This window comes from Lontra canadensis, unplaced genomic scaffold (genome assembly GCF_010015895.1).
Source record: "Lontra canadensis isolate GAN:19392208 unplaced genomic scaffold, GSC_riverotter_1.0 scaffold7, whole genome shotgun sequence".
NCBI classification, from domain to species: Eukaryota; Metazoa; Chordata; class Mammalia; order Carnivora; family Mustelidae; genus Lontra; species Lontra canadensis.
Window position 1 is genome coordinate 33,526,286 of NW_022631001.1, and position 20,758 is coordinate 33,547,043.

Here is a 20,758-nt window from a genome sequence, read left to right on the forward strand (position 1 = left end):
CTGTTGTATTTGCCATTGTTAAGGGGGATGGAATTAGTACAGAGAGAAGAAAGTGATACCAACAAATGCGTTCTGTTGAAAGACACACAAGAAACACTATTGAAGATTTGAAGACAAGGTTTAGAACACCTGATGTGTGTACACATTGCTGACATGTTTTCCCTTACCCTTTTGCCATACTTTTCAATGATGACATTCATAAAGAAATACTTTTTGTAATCTACTAAAGGAAAGATGTTTACAACCTGAATGGCTTATAACATGCTGTGGGTTTTTTTTTCTTTTAAAGATAATTTCTACATTTGAGAGAGAGAGAGAGAGAGAGAGAGAGAGCACCAGCAGGGGGAGGGCCAGAGGGAGAGAATCTTCAAGCAGACTCCTCACTGAGCCCAGAGCTAGAAGCGGGGCTCAATCCCAGGACCCTGAGATCACGACTGAGCCAAAATCAAGAGTCGGACGCTAAACTGACTGAGCCACCCAGGCGCCCCAACACGCTATGGTTTTTATGTGTAAAAGGAACCACTGAGGGAGTGGCTGCCCTGACTGGAACACAAAACTGGGAGCTGGGAGCAGCGAGGGCCTACACACGAAACTCATCCACTGCATTACTCATTCATAAATTCTTGATTGTAATTGAAGTTGGAAGGGCACACAATACTATATGATGTCAATCACATGGCTAATTTGAACAAAATCTTAAGTACAGTAGCATCTTTACAATACTTCGTAATGAAATATGGAATGAGACTATGAAATCCTTCATATTACTCAAAGGTTTACTGATTATCTCAAGGTGAAGAACTTAAACACTGTGGAATTTAAGATGAGCTTAACAGAAGGACCAAGGATTCCAAATATGCTGACCTCTGACGTGTGCTGGCTTGTGACTGTCACAGATACATGCATACACATACACACAGAGAGTGTATCGTTTCAGATAAAGGTGATATTTTTGCCGTGAATATAATTGTGTTTTAAAGGAATCATGTTATAGGAAAAGACTTTTGAAAACTGATGTTTGGAACTGTTTCCATTATCATGTGATTTTAGTGCCAAAATAGGTGTGTCATCGTCACTGTATAGACTATTGGGTGTTGTATGTTAGTGATGAATCACTGAATTCTACTCCTGACACCAATATTGTATTCTGTGTTAACTAACTGGAATTTAAATAAAAATTTGAAAAGAAAAAAAGTAAAACAGAATATATATGTAGTCACGTCACTTAGCACAGTGGGCTAAGTGTCCAACTCTTGGTTTTAGCTGGGGGGTGTGATTTCAGGGTTGTGAAACCTGCTTGGGTTTCTTTCTACCTCTCCCCTCTTCCCAGTCCCTCAAATAAATAAATAAATAAATAGTCTTAAAAAATAGACGGTGTCAGCTATAGTCTTCATAATTAAGAAATACACTTTTAAATCCATTTTACTATCTTCCCAATGAAGAGTTTCAAGAGTTTAAAAAAAAAAAAAATCCCATCATTAAGGATAGTCACAAAAGCAACCGTTGAAAAAAACATCATGAGAACGTGGGCTTCACCAACAAAGAAGAGCTTTCTGGTGGAATCTCACATTTACAAAATCGGTAGATGGAATTTAAATGAGAATTATGATATACTAAGTGTAGTCAAAGAAAGAATTCTCCCACTTGTGTCTACTTATCTTTTGAGCTATCTTTTTTGGGGGGTGGGCAACAACAGCCTTAGGACTAAGTACTGACATTAACTGAACTTAAGAACATACTTTGTAGTTTCACGAGATATTAAACTAAGATTTATTAAGACCATTTTTAATCACGTTGCTCTCCCTCAACAGATTTTTGCTAATAACTTAAAAGTGAAAGGAAAAAGGTCTATTGTACCATTCATTAAACATGAAGTATTATCTAAACCACATTCTTTGACATCCATTTTAGGTATGCTGCATAATATATATTAATACAATTGCATGTGCATATCATTTATAAATAAGTAAACTGTAAATACCAGGCTGTGAGGGAGAAGGAATAAAACTGGGTGCTTAAGGGAGGCCACTTTGTGACAACAGTTGGCACAGGGAAGACACAGTGGGTGCTCACTAATGACTGGTTCCATCTCCTCCCTTGGTGACAAGTTTGATGGGAGAGATGATAAGGAGGGAGTCAAGGATGGCTCCCCAATAGGGCCTGGAGAGGAAGGTGGTGCTATCATTCACTAAGACTGGAAACACAGGAGCAGGAGCAGGTTATGGCACGTTCTTGGGAGGAAATTAGGAGTTTGAGTTTGGGACTACAAATCTCCAGTGGAGATGGCCCCCAGGAAGCTGGATTTGCCTCCTGCAGCTCTAGGACGTTCTGTGTCGGAGGTGAGGCTCAAAAGTCATTAGGGAGAAGGAGGTTGCTGAAACCATGAGACTGGGAAGGCCTGCAGAGTGATCGAGGAGACAGGCTGCGTAGGTACCTGGCGGAACACCACAATGAAAAGCCGGGCCTCCAAGGCCGAGAAGGTGTAGTCACCAAGGTATGCAGGAAATTTGGAGAGAAAGCGGCGGGCGCCAACTCTGGAAACTTTTGTACTCCAAGCGATCCAGAAAGGAAGGCGTGGTCAGCAGGCTCAAACCCTGGAGAGAGCAGAGGGGCTACAAGGCACCCGCTGGATTTAGCAACTAGGAGGTCAGTCGGGACTCGGAGGGGCAGGTGTACAAGCTGGAGAGCAGGGGGAAGGAGTGAGTATGGGAGTGTGAGCGCGTGTGTGTGTCTGTGTGTGTGTGTGCGCGCGCGCGCGCGCGTGCTGGGAGGGGCAGGAAGGTGATCCAAGGAACTAGGCTGACACCCGGCTGATGCTTGCGGGTTCGTTCAGCTACAGGGAGTAAGTCACCTGTTTGGGGGCCGTGACCCCAGACTCTCACCTTGGGAAACGTCATGGCGAGGGAGGAGGCTCGGGCAGGTCCAACCACGGCGGCGAGCGCTTTCTGGGCCCGGCGTGTGGCCGCGGAGGCGAGTTCGAGGAGTCGGGCTGGAGGCTGACCCCGGGCTGCGGCGGGCGCGCTTCCGGCCGGCGGGGGGACAGGGCGGCCACCGCGCCCCCGGCGCTCTCAAGTTTCCTGTTGGCAGCGCCGCCCGGGTGCCTCAGGTAGCGGCGGGCAGGCCTGGTTGGTGGGTGGCGGGCAGGCAGACCTGCGCGGCTGCGGCGGCCCGGCCCGCGCCCTTCTGCTGCCCGCTCGTCGCCTCTCCGCTCCGCGCCCAGGTAGGGCACCGACCCGGGCGGCGCGCGGCTGGCGGGCTTCTTCCGCGAGGAGGCGGCTCTCCTCTTCCCCGCGGGCCGGCGAGGGGCTCGGGGGTACAGGGGTGCGGGCGCTCCCGCGCCGCGGCGCTGCGCCAGCAGAACACTAGGTCCCCGCCCCCGCCGCGGGCTGCACCGCCAGTGCCCGCTCAGCCGGCTGGGGGCGCGGCCTGGCCCCGGCCGGGCCCGGACTGGCTGTGGTACCGGGCAGCCCGCTGCCATGCGGGGCAGCCCCTCCGCGGCGCTTGCGGTGCGCCTTGCCCGGCGTGGCCAACTGCCCTCCAGCCCCGCGGGCCGCCCCCTTCAGGCCCACGGCTGGGCCCTGGCCCCGGCCCCGGAGCCCGATGAGTGCGCTCGATGCTGCGCTGCTGACCTTGGGCCAGCGCCCCGCGGCCCCTGCTGCCCAGGACGGGAGCCCGAATCCCCGGAGGTCGGAACCTTGGCTCTGGGTTTCCCAGGCCACCCTGGCGGCGGCGCCAACCCCGGACTCAGCCCTGCCCTGGCTCTTCCCTGTGCTCCTGCCGCTGTCTCTGCGGTGGCCTGGGCTCCAGACTCCTCAGGTGAGCCAGTCTCATCTCATTTCCCTGGCGGCCTACGTTGGATTCGAGAGGTTTATAGAAATTAAGGGACCCGGGACAAGCTGCCCCTTAAGGTCCGGTACAAGTTTCTAGGTGTTTGACGTCCAGCCAGATGCCCACTGCTGGAGTCGGCTTTCCACCTAAAGGCAGGGGGATGGACAGAATGACAGGGTGTGCGTTCATTTGAGGCCTTCATCCTTACCTCTTTGGCTGCCTCCCAGCATGGGAGGTGTACTGGCCTATGAAAGTCTGCTTTCTGCCCTTGAACTTCCTGGTAGCTGCTTTGCCAGCAGAGTTCCTAATGGCTCCTCTTGCCTGGCAGAGGCCTCTGGGGGAAGTTTGGAGAGACCCTGGAGTAGGAGAGGCTTGCTAACTACAGTGTCATTTCCCCAAACTTTTAGGTCCTTGCATGTGTCTGGAAGCTTGGGGGTTACAAATTAGCAAAGGAGCCAGGTGAAAGCTGGAAGGAAGGAATTTTAGCATGGTCCTGAGCCTATGAGGTGGTGACTAACATTTGGCCAGCTTCAGGGCAAAGCTGATGGTGGCTGAAGCCCTTATGGGAGAAATTCCTCCCGTGGCTCTGCAGCATCTTGGCTGAATGGTAGTTGAGCTACTGAGTCAGAAAGACAGAGCTCCTATTAGCTCTCACCTCTCCAAGTATTGGCAGCAGGTTTGGAGTCATAAGCCTGGGCTGGCTATTACTCTGGGTGAAACTCTGAGGGGCTGGCTTGCTGTGAAGATGATGGAACTGGGCTGCCCTGTCTAAGAATCATGGAGTTTACATGAATGGGTTCCCGGGAGCCTCTTGGATCTCTTGGCCCCAGCCTCAGCACACCCTTAGTCCTTCTGAGATCCGAGATGATGGATGAGTAGCTTTCAGCTAGGTCAAAAAGTTCTTTGAGAGGTGCGGCCTCTTTTTCTTGTCCTGACACTGGGTAAATACATAGCTCTTCAAATGGCCTCAAAGTCAAACCCAGATCGTGAAAATATCACGGGCAGATAAAATATAGATAAAATATAACCATGGGATGAAGCAGGAAGATATCTTTTCTCCCCTAAAGCTCATTGGCCTTTCTGGTTCTTCTCCCAAATATATTAATCCCTTAGATCTTCTGTGTGCTAGCTGCATATGGAGGAGAGGAGACCTTGTCTTTGGGCTTTGATATATAAGGGGCCTGGGGCGTAGAAAGATGGGCTCATGGTCGGAACGCTGGCCGTGCAAAGTCAGCAAGAAGTATCAATCATGGAGGAGAAGGCCGTTTCTCCTGATCTGGTTTCACATTTAAACATGGTTTCCTTCTCTTTGCTCCCAAATAGGAGCTTGAGAGAGTGCCTGGCACATAATAGTGCTCCATAAGTAATGTTGAATAAAAGGATTCAGTGCCTAGATGAAACTTCACTTTTGGTTTCTTGTACCCGAAACCATGATGAAGATGACGTTGATAAATGATACTTATAAAACATATACTACGTGCCAGCTACTATTCTAAGTCTATTCTAGCATATTTACACATTCTAACTAACTTAATTGCCATGGCAACCTATAAGGTTGGTACTGTTATTATCCCCATTTTATAGGGAATAAAACCGAGCCAGAGAAACTGAGTAACTTGCTCAAGGTCATGCAACTAAGCCGTAAGACAGGATTCAAACCTAGGTAGTCTGGCTTGAGCCTATATACGTAACCATTTACTGTACTGACTTTTTTTTTTTTTTTAAGATTTTATTTATTTATTTGAGAGAGAGACAGTGAGAGAGAGCATGAGCGAGGAGAAAGTCAGAGGGAGAAGCAGACTCCCCATGGAGCTGGGAGCCCGATGTGGGACTCGATCCCGGGACTCTGGGATCATGACCTGAGCCGAAGGCAGTCGTCCAACCAACTGAGCCACCCAGGCGTCCCTACTGTACTGACTCATGAGATTGCCATAGATAGATTAATCACTTAACTTGTTCACTCATTCATTCATTCAATGATTATTTACTGATACCTACTGTTTTCTAGGCAGCAGGGAGATATAATAGTGAATGAGGTGGTCAAGGTCTGCCATGAAGCTGGTATTTAGCCATTAAGCCCCTTTGTCCCACTCCCATGAGAGTCATGCACATCTCAGAAAGATGAGAAGGAAAAATGAACCCTTAGAGACAAGCCCAAAGCATCCTTTCAGAGGAAGGGAGAGTATTATCTTCCTCGGTGAGACACAATTCGATTCCAGCCTTTCCTGTCCTGGTGTTTGTAAGGGATACGTAAGCGGTAAAAGTGAATGCAGTTTGGTCTCCTGGGCAGGAGATACAGGCCCTGGGCCTGGTAATCACAGCTTGCCTTAATTTTTGTTCAAAAAGGAAATAAGGCTTTGAGCTTGGGACCCATGCTCCTTAGTCCAAGGAGACTTCTAGGCCATGAGGAGCAGTGACATATTGGGCTCAAGATGGACTTGTGAGGTCATGAGCGAAGTTTGCCCTCCCAAGGCAGAGTTACAGTTGGCTCCTACACTGCCACAGTTCTGGAAGCTCTTCTATCTCTCTGGCTCTAGCAGGACCCTTGGCCATTGTCCCAACCTCTATTATCTTTTTTAAAAAATATTTTATTTATTTATTTGACAGAGATCACAAGTAGGCAGAGAAGCAGGCAGAGAGAGAGGAGGAAGCAGGCTCCCTGCCGAGCAGAGAGCCCGATGTAGGGCTTGATCCCAGGACCTGGGATCATGACCGGAGCCGAAGGCAGAGGCTTTAACCCACTGAGCCACTCAGGTACCCCCCAACCTCTATTATCTTGACTGAGCTGCTGCCCACCTCTGTCCAGACCAGATGGTGTGGATCTCACATCCATACCTTAGTGTCAGGAAGATCGCTTTCTCTATGCTGGAAAATGAAGGCTCAGGTGGAAGGCATTTTCCAAAGCCTGTGCCACAGATATTAATAGGTCTTTTTTCCTATGGTGGCAGTAGTGAGAGGCTTAAGTAAGTATGTTGGGCTCAACTAAGTCAAACAGCTTTCTTTACTAAAGGACTTCTGATGATGGGGCGTCTCGGTGGCTCAGTGGGTTAAGCCTCTGCCTTCGGCTCAGGTCATGATCTCAGGGTCCTGGGATCGAGCCCCACATCGGGCTCTCTGCTCGGCAGGGGCCCTGCTTCTCCCTTCTCTCTGCCTGCCTCTCTGTCTACTTGTGATCTCTCTCTCTGTCAAATAAATAAATAAAAATAAAAAAAAAATAAAGGACTTCTGATGTTTAGAATCTGCTAGTAGAAATTGTGCATGAATCTCCACAAGGGATTATGGTATGCAGTATTTTCCAAGCCTTCTGACCTTATATGTTCTACACACCACACTTTGGAAAGTGCTTCTTTAGACTGAGGCTGTCCATGGTCTGGTTACAGGTGCAGAATAGAATTCCCTGAACTGAATCCAGGTAGATTCTCAGATGTATGGGCTAGGATGCTCCCACTGCAGACCCCTATTGTACCTTCCCCTCCCCAAAACATTTCAGCAGAAGGACTCACTTGCCCTTCTTCCCTTCTGACAGAACCGTACTAAGGACCTGGATGTTTTTCCCTTATGCTTTAAGTTCGTTTAATTATCTAATGAATAATTATTACCCTCCCTCTAGGTTGCTTGTAGCTTGCTGATCTTACTGTTTGTGAAACAGCTGTGAGGACAGGTGGGTTGTAATCTCTGGGTAGCTAAAGCCCAGCGGCAGCCAGAGGATCATGTGTCAACCCTGTAATCCCACTCTGCACACACAGGAATCATTATGTGGGCTTGGGAAGGCGCAATCTCACGATTGGACACGAGGAGGTGACTCAGGTCCAAGTCAGTGCTAGCACTAGCCTCCTGGTAAACAACTGACCCATCCTTTCTGGGCTCTTGTCCCCAGGATTTCAACAGCATCACAGAAATAGCCGTTTTGCTCACGGTTACTTCTCAGACCCACACCATTTGTCTAAGTCACGGTACCGTTCTAAGCCTTGCTTTCAGAGGACTGCTTCTGTGGCTTGCTTGAGGCCACGCTGCCATCCCCAGGGAGAGCAGCAGCCGCGGTGGCCAGGGGGTCGAGGGCAGCCAGTGCCCAGAAGGCTCCTCAGAGCTGGAGGCCCACGTGGGAGTCAAGAGTGGCAGTAAGAGGAGGAGGATGGGGTGGGGGACGTCTGGTGGGTCAGGAGGGATGGCCTTCCATTCTGGTGCATGTGTGTGTGTGTGTGTGCGTGTGTGCGCATGCACTGCTGCACTCATGTTCTGGTAGAGCCTGTCAGGCTGCCCAGTCACCTGGGACGTCAGGTCTTTCAGGGAAGAAAGGAAGCAGAGGGACAAGGCATGCCAGACTTTCATCCTAAGCCTGCTCCTGTACCGAGGAGTCTCCTCTCCCGGAGTCCCTGTCCTTTCCCGGGAACCAGGGAGCAGGTCAGAGTCCTCCACTCTTTTAGAGGAGCAGGGGAAGGAGGAACTCTGTTGGCAACTGGGCTCAGCGCCTCCCTGTTGGTCCTGGGGTGCCTCCTGGGAGGCAGAAGGCCTGGGGGGCCTTCTGAGGGAAGGCGGGGGCAGGTTGTGGCCTAGGCTATCCCCTGGGTAAAATGAACCTGGTGGCCAGGCCAGGCCTGCGGCGGGGTTCGAATGGAAGCAGCCGAGGGGACGGTACGGCCGGTTCCTGCCGGGCTGTCAGGGGTCTGGTCCGCAGAGGGAAGCTGTGGCTTATCTTCTGTGTGCGGTCAGGAAGGCCAAATGCTCAGCTGGGTCGGGCAGCCTCGGCTTTAGCTTCTGGCTCCAGAGAGGGCCACGAACCCAGCCAGGACGCTGCACGCAGCAGCCGCGGAGAGTTGGCATCACCTGGGCCCTTTAGGACCTTTGGAAATTTTCCACTTACATTTTGTATTCATGGAAGAATTTCCAGCCCAGACGTTTCCTGCTCTTGCTCAAGGCTGCACACAGATATGCAAAGCAGAGACCTCCCACCCCAGCCGCAGCAGGCAGGACAGGCTAGCTGCTGTCACACTGACTCAGCTCAGCCTCCCGGGTGCACACGGCCCATGGCCCAAGCGTGTCACCCGTGTGGCGTCCTTGGGGCCAGCCATGGAGACTCCAGCAGCAGGCTCAGGTCTGTGTCATGGGTGCTGACGTGGGAGTGTGGCAAGAGCAAGAGATGGCTTCTTTTGTCAGGAGGGGATTTAAGGAGTCCTGTGCTTCCTTTCTGGAGGGGTTATAGTGCCATGAAAAGCTGTTTCTTGGCACTGGTGGCATTCTATAGCTTTCTAACCTTGGGCCACTTCTCCAAGCCCATCAGAGGGTGTCATTTGTAACAACGTGATAAGCTATACCCTAGCTGATTGGCTTTACAGTTAAGCCTGCAAAGCCGGTGGCTTCAACTGACAAACGGTTGACAAACGGTTGAAAACCAGGCTTGAAGAAGCAGCTGGAGCTGAGCCTCCGCTTAGCATCAACAGAGCTGGCTTTTCTGGGCATGTCTGCCCTGCCAGGTGTCTCTGGGTCTGCGAAGAGAGAAGAGCCATGGAGGGAGGGGTTGGCAGGTGGGAGCTGTCTGCCCAGGATGTCCAGAAGACAGGGTTATAACTGGCTCCTGGGGCCCACTGTCTTAGCCCGGCACCCCAGCTGGGTTCCTTGGTCCATACTGTGGTACGGAATGAAGTCTCCCCGACTTATTTAAGACACCGGTAGTAATTCTGCAGGAGATGGTTATGGGTTCTGCGACAAAAGGGATCTAGATGGGAAGTGTCCTCGGGCCTTTGATGTGTCTTGGGAATCCAGGGTGAGGAACTATGGGATGGAGCATCTCCCTGATAATTGACCACAAGACCTGTTTCACCAGCAACAAGTCGATCGACTTTTCATGGGACCCACTTTGGAAAAGGCTGATTTAAACTATGTAAAGAAAAGGGAAGATCTTATGTAGAAAGATACCTCCAGGAAAGTAGGTTTAGTTGACTTCAGCAAGGTAAAAATGCTTCGTGGAAAGACATGGCAGGATCTGGCAGAAGAGTCCTCAGACACGAAGGACGGCCCCCCTCCCCCTGGCCTGCCAACCCCATGCCCATTTCTGAGGAGGCCTGGTGGGCTGTGGCTGGTTCGTGCCTGGGTGTGTTTGTAGGGGTAAGGGCTAGGGGGTAGGAAGGTGGTGGTGGGCAGGTTCTGTCCAGGGCAAGAGCTAACACAGAGATGGGTCTCAATGGTATAATTCCCTTAGCTGGCCTGTCTCTGATGTGGGTTAAGTGGGAGAAGACCTTAATTACCAAAACCTGGGATGTAGAAGTTCACAATTTTTTTCCTATTTTCCTTTCTCTTTAAGAAACTCTTTAGGCTATTTTCTCTCTATCTTTTTTGTGTTTGTTAAAATGACATTATAACAGTGTTAGGGGCACCTGGGTGGCTCAGTCGGTTAAGCCTCTGACTCTTGATTTTGGCTCGGGTCAAGATCTCAGGGTCCTGAGATGGAACCCCCTCATCAGGCTCCCTGCTCAGCAGGGGTTCTGCCTCTTCCTACCCCTCTCCGCCCCCTCTCATGCACACACACTCTCTCTCTCTCTCTAAAATAGATAAGTAAATTTTTAAGAAATGGCATTATAACAACATTAGTGATAAAAATCAGATATTGCCTCACACACAGGCAATCCTGCCATCTGGTCATTTGAGTGTCTGTCCTGCAGTGATATGAAAATGCATCCCCTTAAGGATGCATTTTCATATCACTGTACTCAAAGCATGGGTAGAGTTTTATGTATTAATTTTTTCATGTACTGTCATTTCACAGCATTTTTATGTGATTGCACTTTCCTCATAATTATAATTTTGGTTGCTTAACTTTTTTTTTGTTTTCAAGTGAGCAAGCTCTCATTTGGACATTTTAAAGCTACATACAAATAGTGCAGGTAAACGTCTTTGCACTTTTCCTTCCTGCAGATTCTTTTCTTAGAAGCCATTTCTGGAAGTGGGTTTACTCTATCAAATGGCGTAGATGCTTGATGGCCCTTGCTGTCCCTTGCCTGGGGCCTGTTTGATGTCTACTTCGGAGATGCCCTGTGAGGTTTTGGAATTCTTTTTTTTTTTTTTTAAGATTTTATTTATTTATTTGACAGACAGAGATCACAAGTAGGCAGAGAGGCAGGCAGACAGAGAGAGGAGGAAGCAGGCTCCCCGCTGAGCAGAGAGCCCAATACTGGGCTCAGTCCCAGAACCCTGGGATCATGACCTGAGCCGAAGGCAGAGGCTTTAACCCACTGAGCCACCCAGGTGCCCCCGGTTTTGGAATTCTGTAGTTGACCCACAGCCTTAGGGTTGGGGGGACAGGGGTCCAGCTTTGTTCTCATCTACCAGTTCCTCCTGGCTCTAGTTCTTTGTCTTCCTCTCTATTTCTCTCCCGTCACCTTCCTCTCCAAGCCCCGTTCTGATGGTTTCCAGCTTCCCCTTCTGTCTGCTATCAGGATGTGGGCATCTTCACAGTTAGCTCTGGTCCCCTTCCTCCATGCAGGTCAGGCCTTTGCTGTTTTGCTTTCTGCCCCCACAGACTGGCACAGTTGTGTGCCAACTTCCTTCCTCCTCAGCAGTGCCCTCCCACTGAACACGCTGGAGGGGAGAGAGGCCCAGGAAAGGCATGGCCCTGTGGGTGGAGGGAAGGAGGAAATTGGCTTCACAACCAAGGGGACCACAGATGTACTTTGACAGGTGTTGCTAGCCTGCTTTCTTCTTCCTGTCTGTGTCATGAATGAGGCCCAGTGGCCACAGAGAAGACCAGAGCAGCAAGCCTCCCTGAGCTTTGGAAACCCCTCCGGTACCTAGAAATTACAGCACTTAGAACTGAGAGGGCCTTGGAGACTGCTTAGTCTTTATCTCACCGTGGAGAAAACTGTGAGGCCCAGAGAGTGACTGTCCTAAGGTTGCTCAGTGAGCCCCTCCTCCCCCGTAATTGCTTCCCCTCCTGGCGACACAGCATCTGGGTCCTGCCTTACCCTCAGCTTCCTCTCTCACTAACTAAACCACCTCTCTCTTTAAACCATCCTCAAAGAAACCATGGTAATAGGTAGACAGGATACTCCTTGTCCAGAGCTGCTCCGAGGGAAGGGGGCTCGTTGACTCGGGATGCAGTATTCACCCATTCCATAAATGTGATGCTGGGGACAGTGAGGAGACCTCTCTGATGCCCAGGTGGACAAGGAGAAGCTCCAGGGTGCGGTGGTTAAGAAGATAGACGTGGGAACCAGGTGCCTGGGTTCAAATCCCTGAGCAGAGGCTCAGAGAGGAAAGGGGGGGCGGGGCATGGCAAAGGCTGAGAACAGCACAAGTCTGCCCGCTTAATAAAAATGTTACCCGGGCACATTAGCTCTCTGTGCCTTCACTTTCTCATCTGTAAAATGTGAATAACAGGATTAACTGAATGAATAAATAGAAAGGGTTTGGCAGCGTGTACTTAATACGTCCTCTGTACAGGTGGAAAGAAAGGAACCACCCAGGTAATTTAGGCCACCTACTGATAGTAAGAAAGTAGTAGGCAGATAAGGCATGCTTCTTTGAGGAAGTGAGTTTTCACCTGGGCTGTGAAAGGTAAAGAGTATTCATGACTCTAGACCTTTCTTTTATTTGCCGTGTCTTGTTCAAAGTTCCGCAAAGTCTGGGAGATGGTAGAACCATGGCAGTAGACTGCTTCTTTTCAAAAAAAGGCCTACGTTGCATGTGAGGAAGAATGAAGCTGTGGATTCCCTTGAGCACTGTGGTCATCTAGTAGGACCTTAGGCTAGTCATTAGACCTTTGGGCTTTAGTCCTCCCCTCTGTGCAGGAGGGAGTGAGGTTTGGTCATTGCTGTTCCCAGACGGCCTCTGGATAGTCTGCAGAAGGGGAGCCTAAACTCTCTTCTTCCTTCCCTGTTGTGGAAACAAAGCCCGGAAAGGTGGGACTGCCCAGGTGCTGTGGGTTCCTTGAGTTCTGGAAAAAAGAATCACACATAGACAATTCATTCTTGGACTTCTGAATTTGCTTTCTCATGAAATGTGAGTGGTGCTACCCTCTTCACATCTAATGACTTATGAAGGTAGTTTTTTTTTTTTTTTAAGATTTATGTATTTATTTGATAGAGACAGAGAGTGGGTGGAGGGGCAGAGTGACAGGGAGAGAGAATCTTAAGCAGACTCCTTGCTAAGCATAGAGCCCAATGCGGAGCTCAGTCTCATGACCCGGAGATCAGGACCTGAGCCAAAACCAAGGCTCAGAAGTTTAATGGGATGTGCCACCGAGGCGCCCCATGGAGCTAGTTGTTAAAATTGGCCTGTTGAGTTTGTTCTGGGGAATTCCTGAACAAGACAACTGACCCCAAGGGCCAGGCCCTTATTTTAGTACCTTCTCCTCCCCCACCCCACTGACTCAGGCCACCCAGGAATTCAGGAAGGTTAACGCTTGTTTCTTTCTCTGCTAGCCGAGATGCCGCGCCAGTTTCCCAAGCTGAACATCTCTGAGGTGGATGAGCAGGTCCGGCTCCTGGCTGAGAAAGTGTTTGCTAAAGTGCTCCGGGAAGAGGACAGCAAAGATGCCCTGTCCCTTTTCACCGTCCCTGAGGACTGTCCCATCGGGCAGAAGGAGGCCAAGGAGAGGGAGCTGCAGAAGGAGCTCGCGGAGCAGAAGTCTGTGGAGACGGCGAAAAGGTCTGTCCCCACGGCCCAGCACCCATGTGCACAGTTGTGCAGTCCCTGGCAGGCTGTGGGTGTGTGTCCTGAGATGAGCTGGTCTCTCCCTGGGAGCTGAGTTTGTTTCTTAACCAAGTCCACTCAATTTACCACTCATTTCTTGAAGAAAGTTTCAGTGCCTGGGTTGAGTTGGAAAGATCAAGACCGCCATTTTCTCTGCTGCTGTTTGAATAACAAATCAGGTGCCTAAACACACATCATTTGCAAATGATATTTCCACGTTCTTACTGGAAATTTGAGGATTTCTTGGGAAACACCAATTTTACTTCTTTTCATCATTTGACAAATGCTTGGTGTTATTAAATGAGTCCATTTGCTATTTGCCAAGTGCTGTACTGGGCACTGGGGATCACTAAAGAACAAAATAGATACAGTCCCTGCTCTGTAGAGCTTACAGTTAGTTGGTCTAGACCATAATTAAGGAAGGGGACAAATTAGATAAAATATGGCAAGTTCTGATAAGGGCTGTATCAGTGAGGGTCTAACAAGAAAAAACAGAAGCCACGGAAGTACTGGAAATAGGATTTTAATGCCAGGATGGGTACGGAGGTGGTAGAGAACCGAGAAGACAAGCAGAGGACAGAGAGGTGGGCCAGAGACCAGAGACGGTAGGAAGCAGCTCCAGTCTAGGCTGGAGGGATGATGGGAAGAGGTGGTGTTGTTGGTGCCCAGGGCCCGGGGTGGAGAAGTTGGAACTGTGGTGGCCTTTTCATGGAAAATGAGCTAAGGAGGAGAGGCCACAGCTACGCAGATGCCTTGAAGACAGGAGATGCTTCCAAGGCAGAAATGGAAGCAGGAGATACCTGGCTTTAATCCTTCTGGCATCTTCCAGTTTCTCCCATTGGTTACCAGTCAGAAGCCAGCTGACACAAAGCTGGAAACAGGGGAAGATGAGGAGTGGATCTGAGGACAAACAGGCCTGGTGTGGGTGCTATGAAGTGGATGAACAAGGAGTTTAAGGACAGAGAGAGAGAGAGAGAGAGAGAGAGAGAAGGAGGGAAGAATCTCAGGCTAGAGGCAGTGTCAGGACACAGGTCAGACTGGCCTTGGGCTCCCTGAGAAGAAGTTTGGATCTTAGTTCAAGGGCGATGTGAAGTCCTCATCCTTTCAGTTTATCTCACGCAGCAGAGTGCGATTAAAGAAGAAAAGAGCTCCGAGAAAGCATCTGGTGGGGCTTTAGCTGGGTGCCTGCCCAGCCAGCACATGGCAGACCTCAGAGCTAACGAACACAGTGGATATTGAACCCTACCTGGGACCTCATCAGCAATCAGGTTCTTCCTAAGATACTTCCTTATTTTTAAAGGCAAGCCCCTTGCTTTCTTGGTAGTTGAGAATTTCAGTCTTACCTTAATGTAAGGTAAAGAAGTGAAAAGTTGAGTACTGGTATAAAGGCAAGAACAGAGTTTCACCATGCAAAAGAAGTGCTTTCCTCCCTCTGAGGGGCTCTGAGCCCCCAAACTGAAGGGGTAGAGGGTGCCATCTGTCAGCTGTGAGTGCCAGCCAGTGCTGGGTGAGGGGTGGTGGCTGTCGGCCCAGCAGTGTGCTCATCCCAGGAGGGTCAAGAAGAGCAGGACTGTGGAGACCTCTTCCCCCTTGCACTGGCTTAACAGAGGGCTGGCTTTAGGAACTGAATGGTGTGCAGGGCCCTCTGTGTTTTATGAATCGTGCATTTTAGACCCTTAATAATGAGAAGAGAAGTCCTGGCATTTTTTTTGTTATTAGGAATAGTGGGTTTCTGAGGCCGCTTTCCATTACAGAGTGACATCTGCAAAACGAGGTTGTTGTCTTCTTATCGATGCCCAGCCTAACAGCAAAATGGAAACCTTCTTACTCCGGTCCCCATGGTGCTCCAAGGTTTCCAGAAATTCTTCTGTAGGCTCCTCTCCAGAAATCATGTTCTGTCCCTCCTTACCAGGATCGGTGGTCTCAGTTTGCATCTCTCTGGAAGCTCCTTGAGATTGGCCTCTGGCTCCCACTGTATCCCCAGGATCCACCCCGGGACTTAGCCATGGTGGTGAGCAGTGGAGGGTGGCAGAGAAAAGATGTCCTGTTCTTTCACTGCTGCTGCAGATACTACATCAGAGCAGCTACAGCTCTCTGGACCCCTGTGTTCTGCCACTCACTAGAATTTTCTGTGACCTTGGAAAATTAGGAAAACTCTCTGTGCTCTAGTCCCTTCCTCTCCTATAAAGTGGGAATGGTAACAGTAGCTACTTTTGTGCGGTGTTGTGAGGAATGAGGGGATTGACATGGAAGGGGCTTAGAACAGTGCCTGGGTCACAGCAAGCCCCATGTCGCTGTTCATGGCTTGCCCGACTCCCTACCGAGGAGACAATGGCAGCAGATGCTCGGTGCTGGGCTGCTCAGTGAGCTTGCCTTCTTTAACCCCCACATCAAGCTGATTCTCTGGATATTCTTACTGAGTTCCATTTTGTAGATTAGGAAACTAGGGGTCAGAGAGGTGAAATTAACCTGCACGAGGATGTGTAGCAAGGAAGTGACAGAGCAGGGACTAGAACACATGTCTTTGGAATCTAGAACCCCAACTTTGATCACGAGGCTCTTCCATCCCTGGCCAGGGGTGAGGTCTTTGTTTCCACCTATAGATGCTGGAATGACATCTATACCCTCGCCAGGGTATAATTGCTGGCTTTTGAATGAAAGGAGGGGAAGCTGGGCCAAAGCTCCTCACTGCCCACTGGCTTTTCTCCCAAAGGTTGGACTGGTCCCTGCACTTACCGGTGGGAGATCCCAGTGGTGTTCAGAGTTGTACGTCCCTAATTCATCTTTCAGCTCGGCTGCTCAGTTCAGGCACCGTTATGCAAATATTCATATGTGAGCCGTCCCTGGAGGAACTCTCTCCCCAGCTTCCTCTTTCTTTCTGGTGCCTCCCTGACATTCTGAGGTATAAATGGTCATATGGAGCCATCCTGCAAGGAGCCCACAGGCCCGGAGCCAGCAGCACATCTCCAGATACCCTGAGTCTGTGGTTTTGTGTTTCGAACTGCGGCATGAGAAAGGGCATCCAGTTTGGAAGAAGCCCTTCCTCATCCTGGCTCCTCTGACAAGCCTGAATATTTCTGGCACTTGAGAAGGCCTTTCTTTACAACCATTGCCTTTTCCTCTCTTATTTAAAAAAGAAAAGAGAAGAGAAGAGAAGAAAAGAAAAGGACTATTGTAGGTCTCATGTAAGGGCATAAACTAAAACCAAGACGTAAACCAGCTTCTTGTAAAAGAAGAAAAACTGGACAGTGAGTAGGAAAGATGAGTAGCTGCGGCCTGGAGGCTGGCTGTCCAGGATGGCAGCAGCTCTAAGAGCAGAGCTGGGTTCAGGTATCTCCCTTCTAGGAGGGGGCCGACTCCAGGAGCCAGTGCTCTGGGCTGCTTCGAGAAGCTCTCCTTTTGCCGGCTAGACCAGATGAGGAGAGCAACAAGGGCAGCATGCCACAGGGTCCTGCCTCCTTAGGAAGATGACATTGGGACTGTTGGGAGTCCCAGGTCCCTGTTGGGTCTTGGGGGCAGGTCAAGGTGAGATGGTGGGGCAGACAATCTATGGAATCAAAGTTGGGGGGCAGAGAAAAGCAGACAGGAGAAGCGAGAGGTACCCAGAAGCTATCCCTTTGTCCACACGGAATCCTATCATCTCCCTAGTCAGAGCTCACCTACTCTGCGAAAGTACAAAGTTGCAACTTAGGGCAACACTGATGGCCACACGAAGAATATGCAGCCAAAATGTACATTAGTGCTCCCTAGCTCTCCTGTTTCTTCTTTTTATGCAGCTTTATTGAGATATAATTCCCATACCATACAATCTACCCATTTAATGTGTACAATTCACGTGTTTTATTATATTTGCAGACTTAGGCAACTATCCCCACAATCAACCGTAGATCATTTTTATCAGCCCCCAAAGAAACCCTGTCGTTTTCAGCCGTGATCGCCCCAATACTCCCATCCCATCTCTTATTTGTTCTTTACAGAGAGTTCTAATAACCTTGGTTGGCTTGTTTCTTATCCTGTGACAGATTTTAAGGGGGGAGATTAGAAGTGGGGAGGGGGATCTCCATGGGCAGGGGCGCAGAAGGGGCATGTGGCGATGTGAGCTCAGGCGTGGCAGTCAGTCCTGGGAGTTCGGATGACCGCCCTTCTCTGACTACGGAGTGGCCTCGGGGCGAGGCTCTTAACTGATCGGCCCCAGTTTCCTGATCTGCACGAGGATAATAAAGCACCTACTTTGCAAGAATTAAGTGAGCTAATACGCATGACTACTTAGGACAGTGCTTGGAACATCATCAGCGTTCTCGGTTTGGATTTGTCATCGTTATTACCTGACAGTCGACAGTGAAGGAGGAAGTCATGAAAAGCGACACAAGAATTCGAAGCACAGCAGTCTTGGGACAAAATGCCTCTAAGCTCATGACTGGGTAACACAACAATGACCATGAGTCATGGAGAGAATTTTAAATTGTGTTTAGCATGCATTGATTAAAATATAGGAATTATGAATTTCGTTAAAAAAAAAACCACACCATAACTGGCTATTTTTTTTTTAAATTGAGTTTAAGGGGACTAGATTTTGTCTGAAAAAAATAGCTTTCTAGAACAGCTACTTTCCCAAGTCAAATAGATAAACCAGTATTTGTTAGGAATTGAGCGTAGTATAGCTATGGTGTTACTAAATCATTCTGTTTAATGAAATTTCTAAAATCAGGGGTAGGTAACTTTTTAAATTCAGGGCTGTTAACAAAGGAGCTTCATTTATTTTTTAAAAAAGATTTTTAAAAATTTACTTATTTGAGAGAGAGAGAATCTTAAGCAGGCTCCATGCCCAGCATGGATCCCAACATGGGGCTCCATCTCAGGATCCTGAGATCAAGAACTGAGCTGAAATCAAGAGTCCGGTGCTCAAATGACAGAACCACCCAGGTGCCCCAAGGAGCTTCATTTAAAACAGTTTGATTCATTTGTTTTTCACGTTAGGAATAGAGAGTATTAGGTCTATTTTAAAAGATAGTAAAGATTGTACTTCATTTTGACCTCTGAGGTCTTTTGGGAGGAAGGGCAGCTGGGAAGGACTGGGGAGAGGGAAGAAGGGAGCAGGCAGGCAATGGAGACCCACATTTGGTCAGGAGGGAGCCAAGGGAGACAGTGACAGGTGAGGGCAGGTTATCAGAGGGAAGTAAAGATGGTCTTTATGCCTGACAAGCTTCAAGTGTGCAAACCAAAGCTATGCCACCTGGGCAGGCCACTGGCCACTTGGTGTGTGCAAAGAGTAAGAGCTGTCCACGGGGCCCAAGTGCCTGGCATCCTTTCTCAGTGCCCACCCCTCCTGGGCATGCACCATAGTCAACTGTATCTGCTTTCTCCTTTCTGGATAGACTGTGACCTCAGGTCCAAATCATTGCTCCCCTTTTTAGACCATGGGTCCCCACTTCCCCAGGAATCAGTGCAGTGATGGTGGAAGCAATGGGGGACAGTGGGGGATGCCTGTCCACCAATGGCATTCAGATTCACACTGGTAATCAATCTCCATGTTGTTTGGGACTATTGCCCCAAACTTTTCAAAGGGTAATTCTCATCCGGAGGGGTAGAGGCTGCCAGAGTGATCTGAGTGCGTGTGTGTGTGTGTGTGTGTGTGTGTGTGGTGGGGGGTTGTTCAAACAAGCCTGCCCATTCTGAGTGTTCTCCTCTCCCTCTGAGAAAGAGGTAGGGAGACTTCTCTGTCCCTGCTGCTTCACTGCTCTCAACGCCAGTCTGATCAGGTGTCTCTTGGGATCCCCAAATCTTCAGAGCATCTCACACACCAACTGTGTTGTGTGATGACAGCCTGTTGAGTGGTCTGGCCATCTATGCCATCATCAGCCAGACCCTAGAGTCTGGGGTAGAGTTTCTCTCTGTCTACCCCTGGGGCCTGGCACTTGGTACTTTATTGAGTAAAATGAGGTCTGCATGTGGCCCCCTGACTCACTGTACACAATTGAGAGCCTTCGGGGGAAGGTTTGTTCTGCTGACTGGCCCTGCCCCGAAACCCTCTGGACAGACCACACAGGCCAGCGTGCTTCAGAGGGTCCCTGGAAAGATGCTGGCTGTTCTCTAGAAGATCAAGGAGGGCCTTGAGGTCTTAACTTGGGTTTAGCATATGAACCAAATGTTGTTATAGAAAAGTTTTGGGGTGCCCCGGAGCTGAGGAGGTCTAAAGAGTGGGGCAGAGTAAGGGATGGGAACACAGTGAATGGCAGGGGCAGCCAAGGGCCATAGAGCTGGGATAGGAAAGGTACCAGATAGATGCTGAGAGGTGCTGTAATAGCAGCCCATGCGACCAGTTCACGTCCTTGTGTTGAGGGCCTGTTTGGGCAAGAAGGTCTCTGTGGCCCAGGAGGATCATCCATTTCCAAGAGGACAAAACTGCTCCTGGCCCTTTGGGCCCTCAGGCCTGGCCTGGAGCTGGTATCCTCACAGTCCCACACCCTGCCAGCTCTTTGGCAGGACTGAGTCTCTGCCAGGTGGATATGTGGGTGGGGGAAGGAGGGGGCCTGCCAGCTGTGACAGAGAGAGCTGGCTCACTCTGGTGCCCCAAGGGCTAGCACGAGGTACAACAGGTGGGACTGTGGACAGACAGATCTTGGCCCATCATAAGGAAGTGCTTTCTAACAGTGACAACAGATCATGTTTTGTTCACCTTGTTTGTGTGCTTAGCACTGGCCTGGCCCAGAGTAAGTGCTTGGTGAATATTTTTTGAATAAATGATTGATGGCTGATGTCTTGTTCAGAAATGTAATGAGCTGTTTGTCAGTGGAGGTGTTTAAGCAGAGGCTGCCTTAGTGAGGGGACTGGGATGTGTAGTTTAAAATCCTTTTCAGCCAAGACCATGGTTCTCTACTTCAGATAAAGCTTATGCCTCCTTCTTTTATTACTGTTATGCATGTGGGGCTTCAGATGGTCTTGAGAGGGAGAGAAAGACAGGTGTGGGGACACACACACACACACACACACACACACACACACACATTCAGTCACACAGTTGCTGCTCTCTACCTTCGTTGGCTGAGCCTTGGTTGGCTGGAATGGATGTTACATATGGGCCTATGGTAGACAGAATTTCTGAAATGCCCCCGCCATAGATGGTCTTCTCTAATCTCCAGACCCTCTGAACATGATTAGACTATAGAATATGGCACAGCAGCCTTACAGCCGCACAGAGCTGGTTTCTGCCAACCCCGTGCATGAGCATGGAAGTGGCTTCTTTCCT

General features: G+C 49.6%; 1 protein-coding gene across 8 annotated transcripts in view; it reads left to right on the forward strand.

Moving 5' to 3' along the window:
* The first annotated feature begins 2,681 nt into the window (after positions 1 to 2,681).
* The window catches only part of AMPD3 (adenosine monophosphate deaminase 3), a 45,250-nt gene continuing 27,173 nt past the window's right edge, over positions 2,682 to 20,758 (forward strand). Inside the window, exons 1-2 of one of the 8 annotated variants that reach the window (XM_032853464.1) lie at positions 2,682 to 2,699; positions 13,242 to 13,467. In XM_032853464.1, the coding sequence (XP_032709355.1) occupies positions 13,247 to 13,467 (221 nt within the window). In that variant the 5' untranslated portion in view covers positions 2,682 to 2,699; positions 13,242 to 13,246. The other 7 variants (XM_032853460.1, XM_032853462.1, XM_032853461.1 and 4 more) reach the window with 7 other exon arrangements.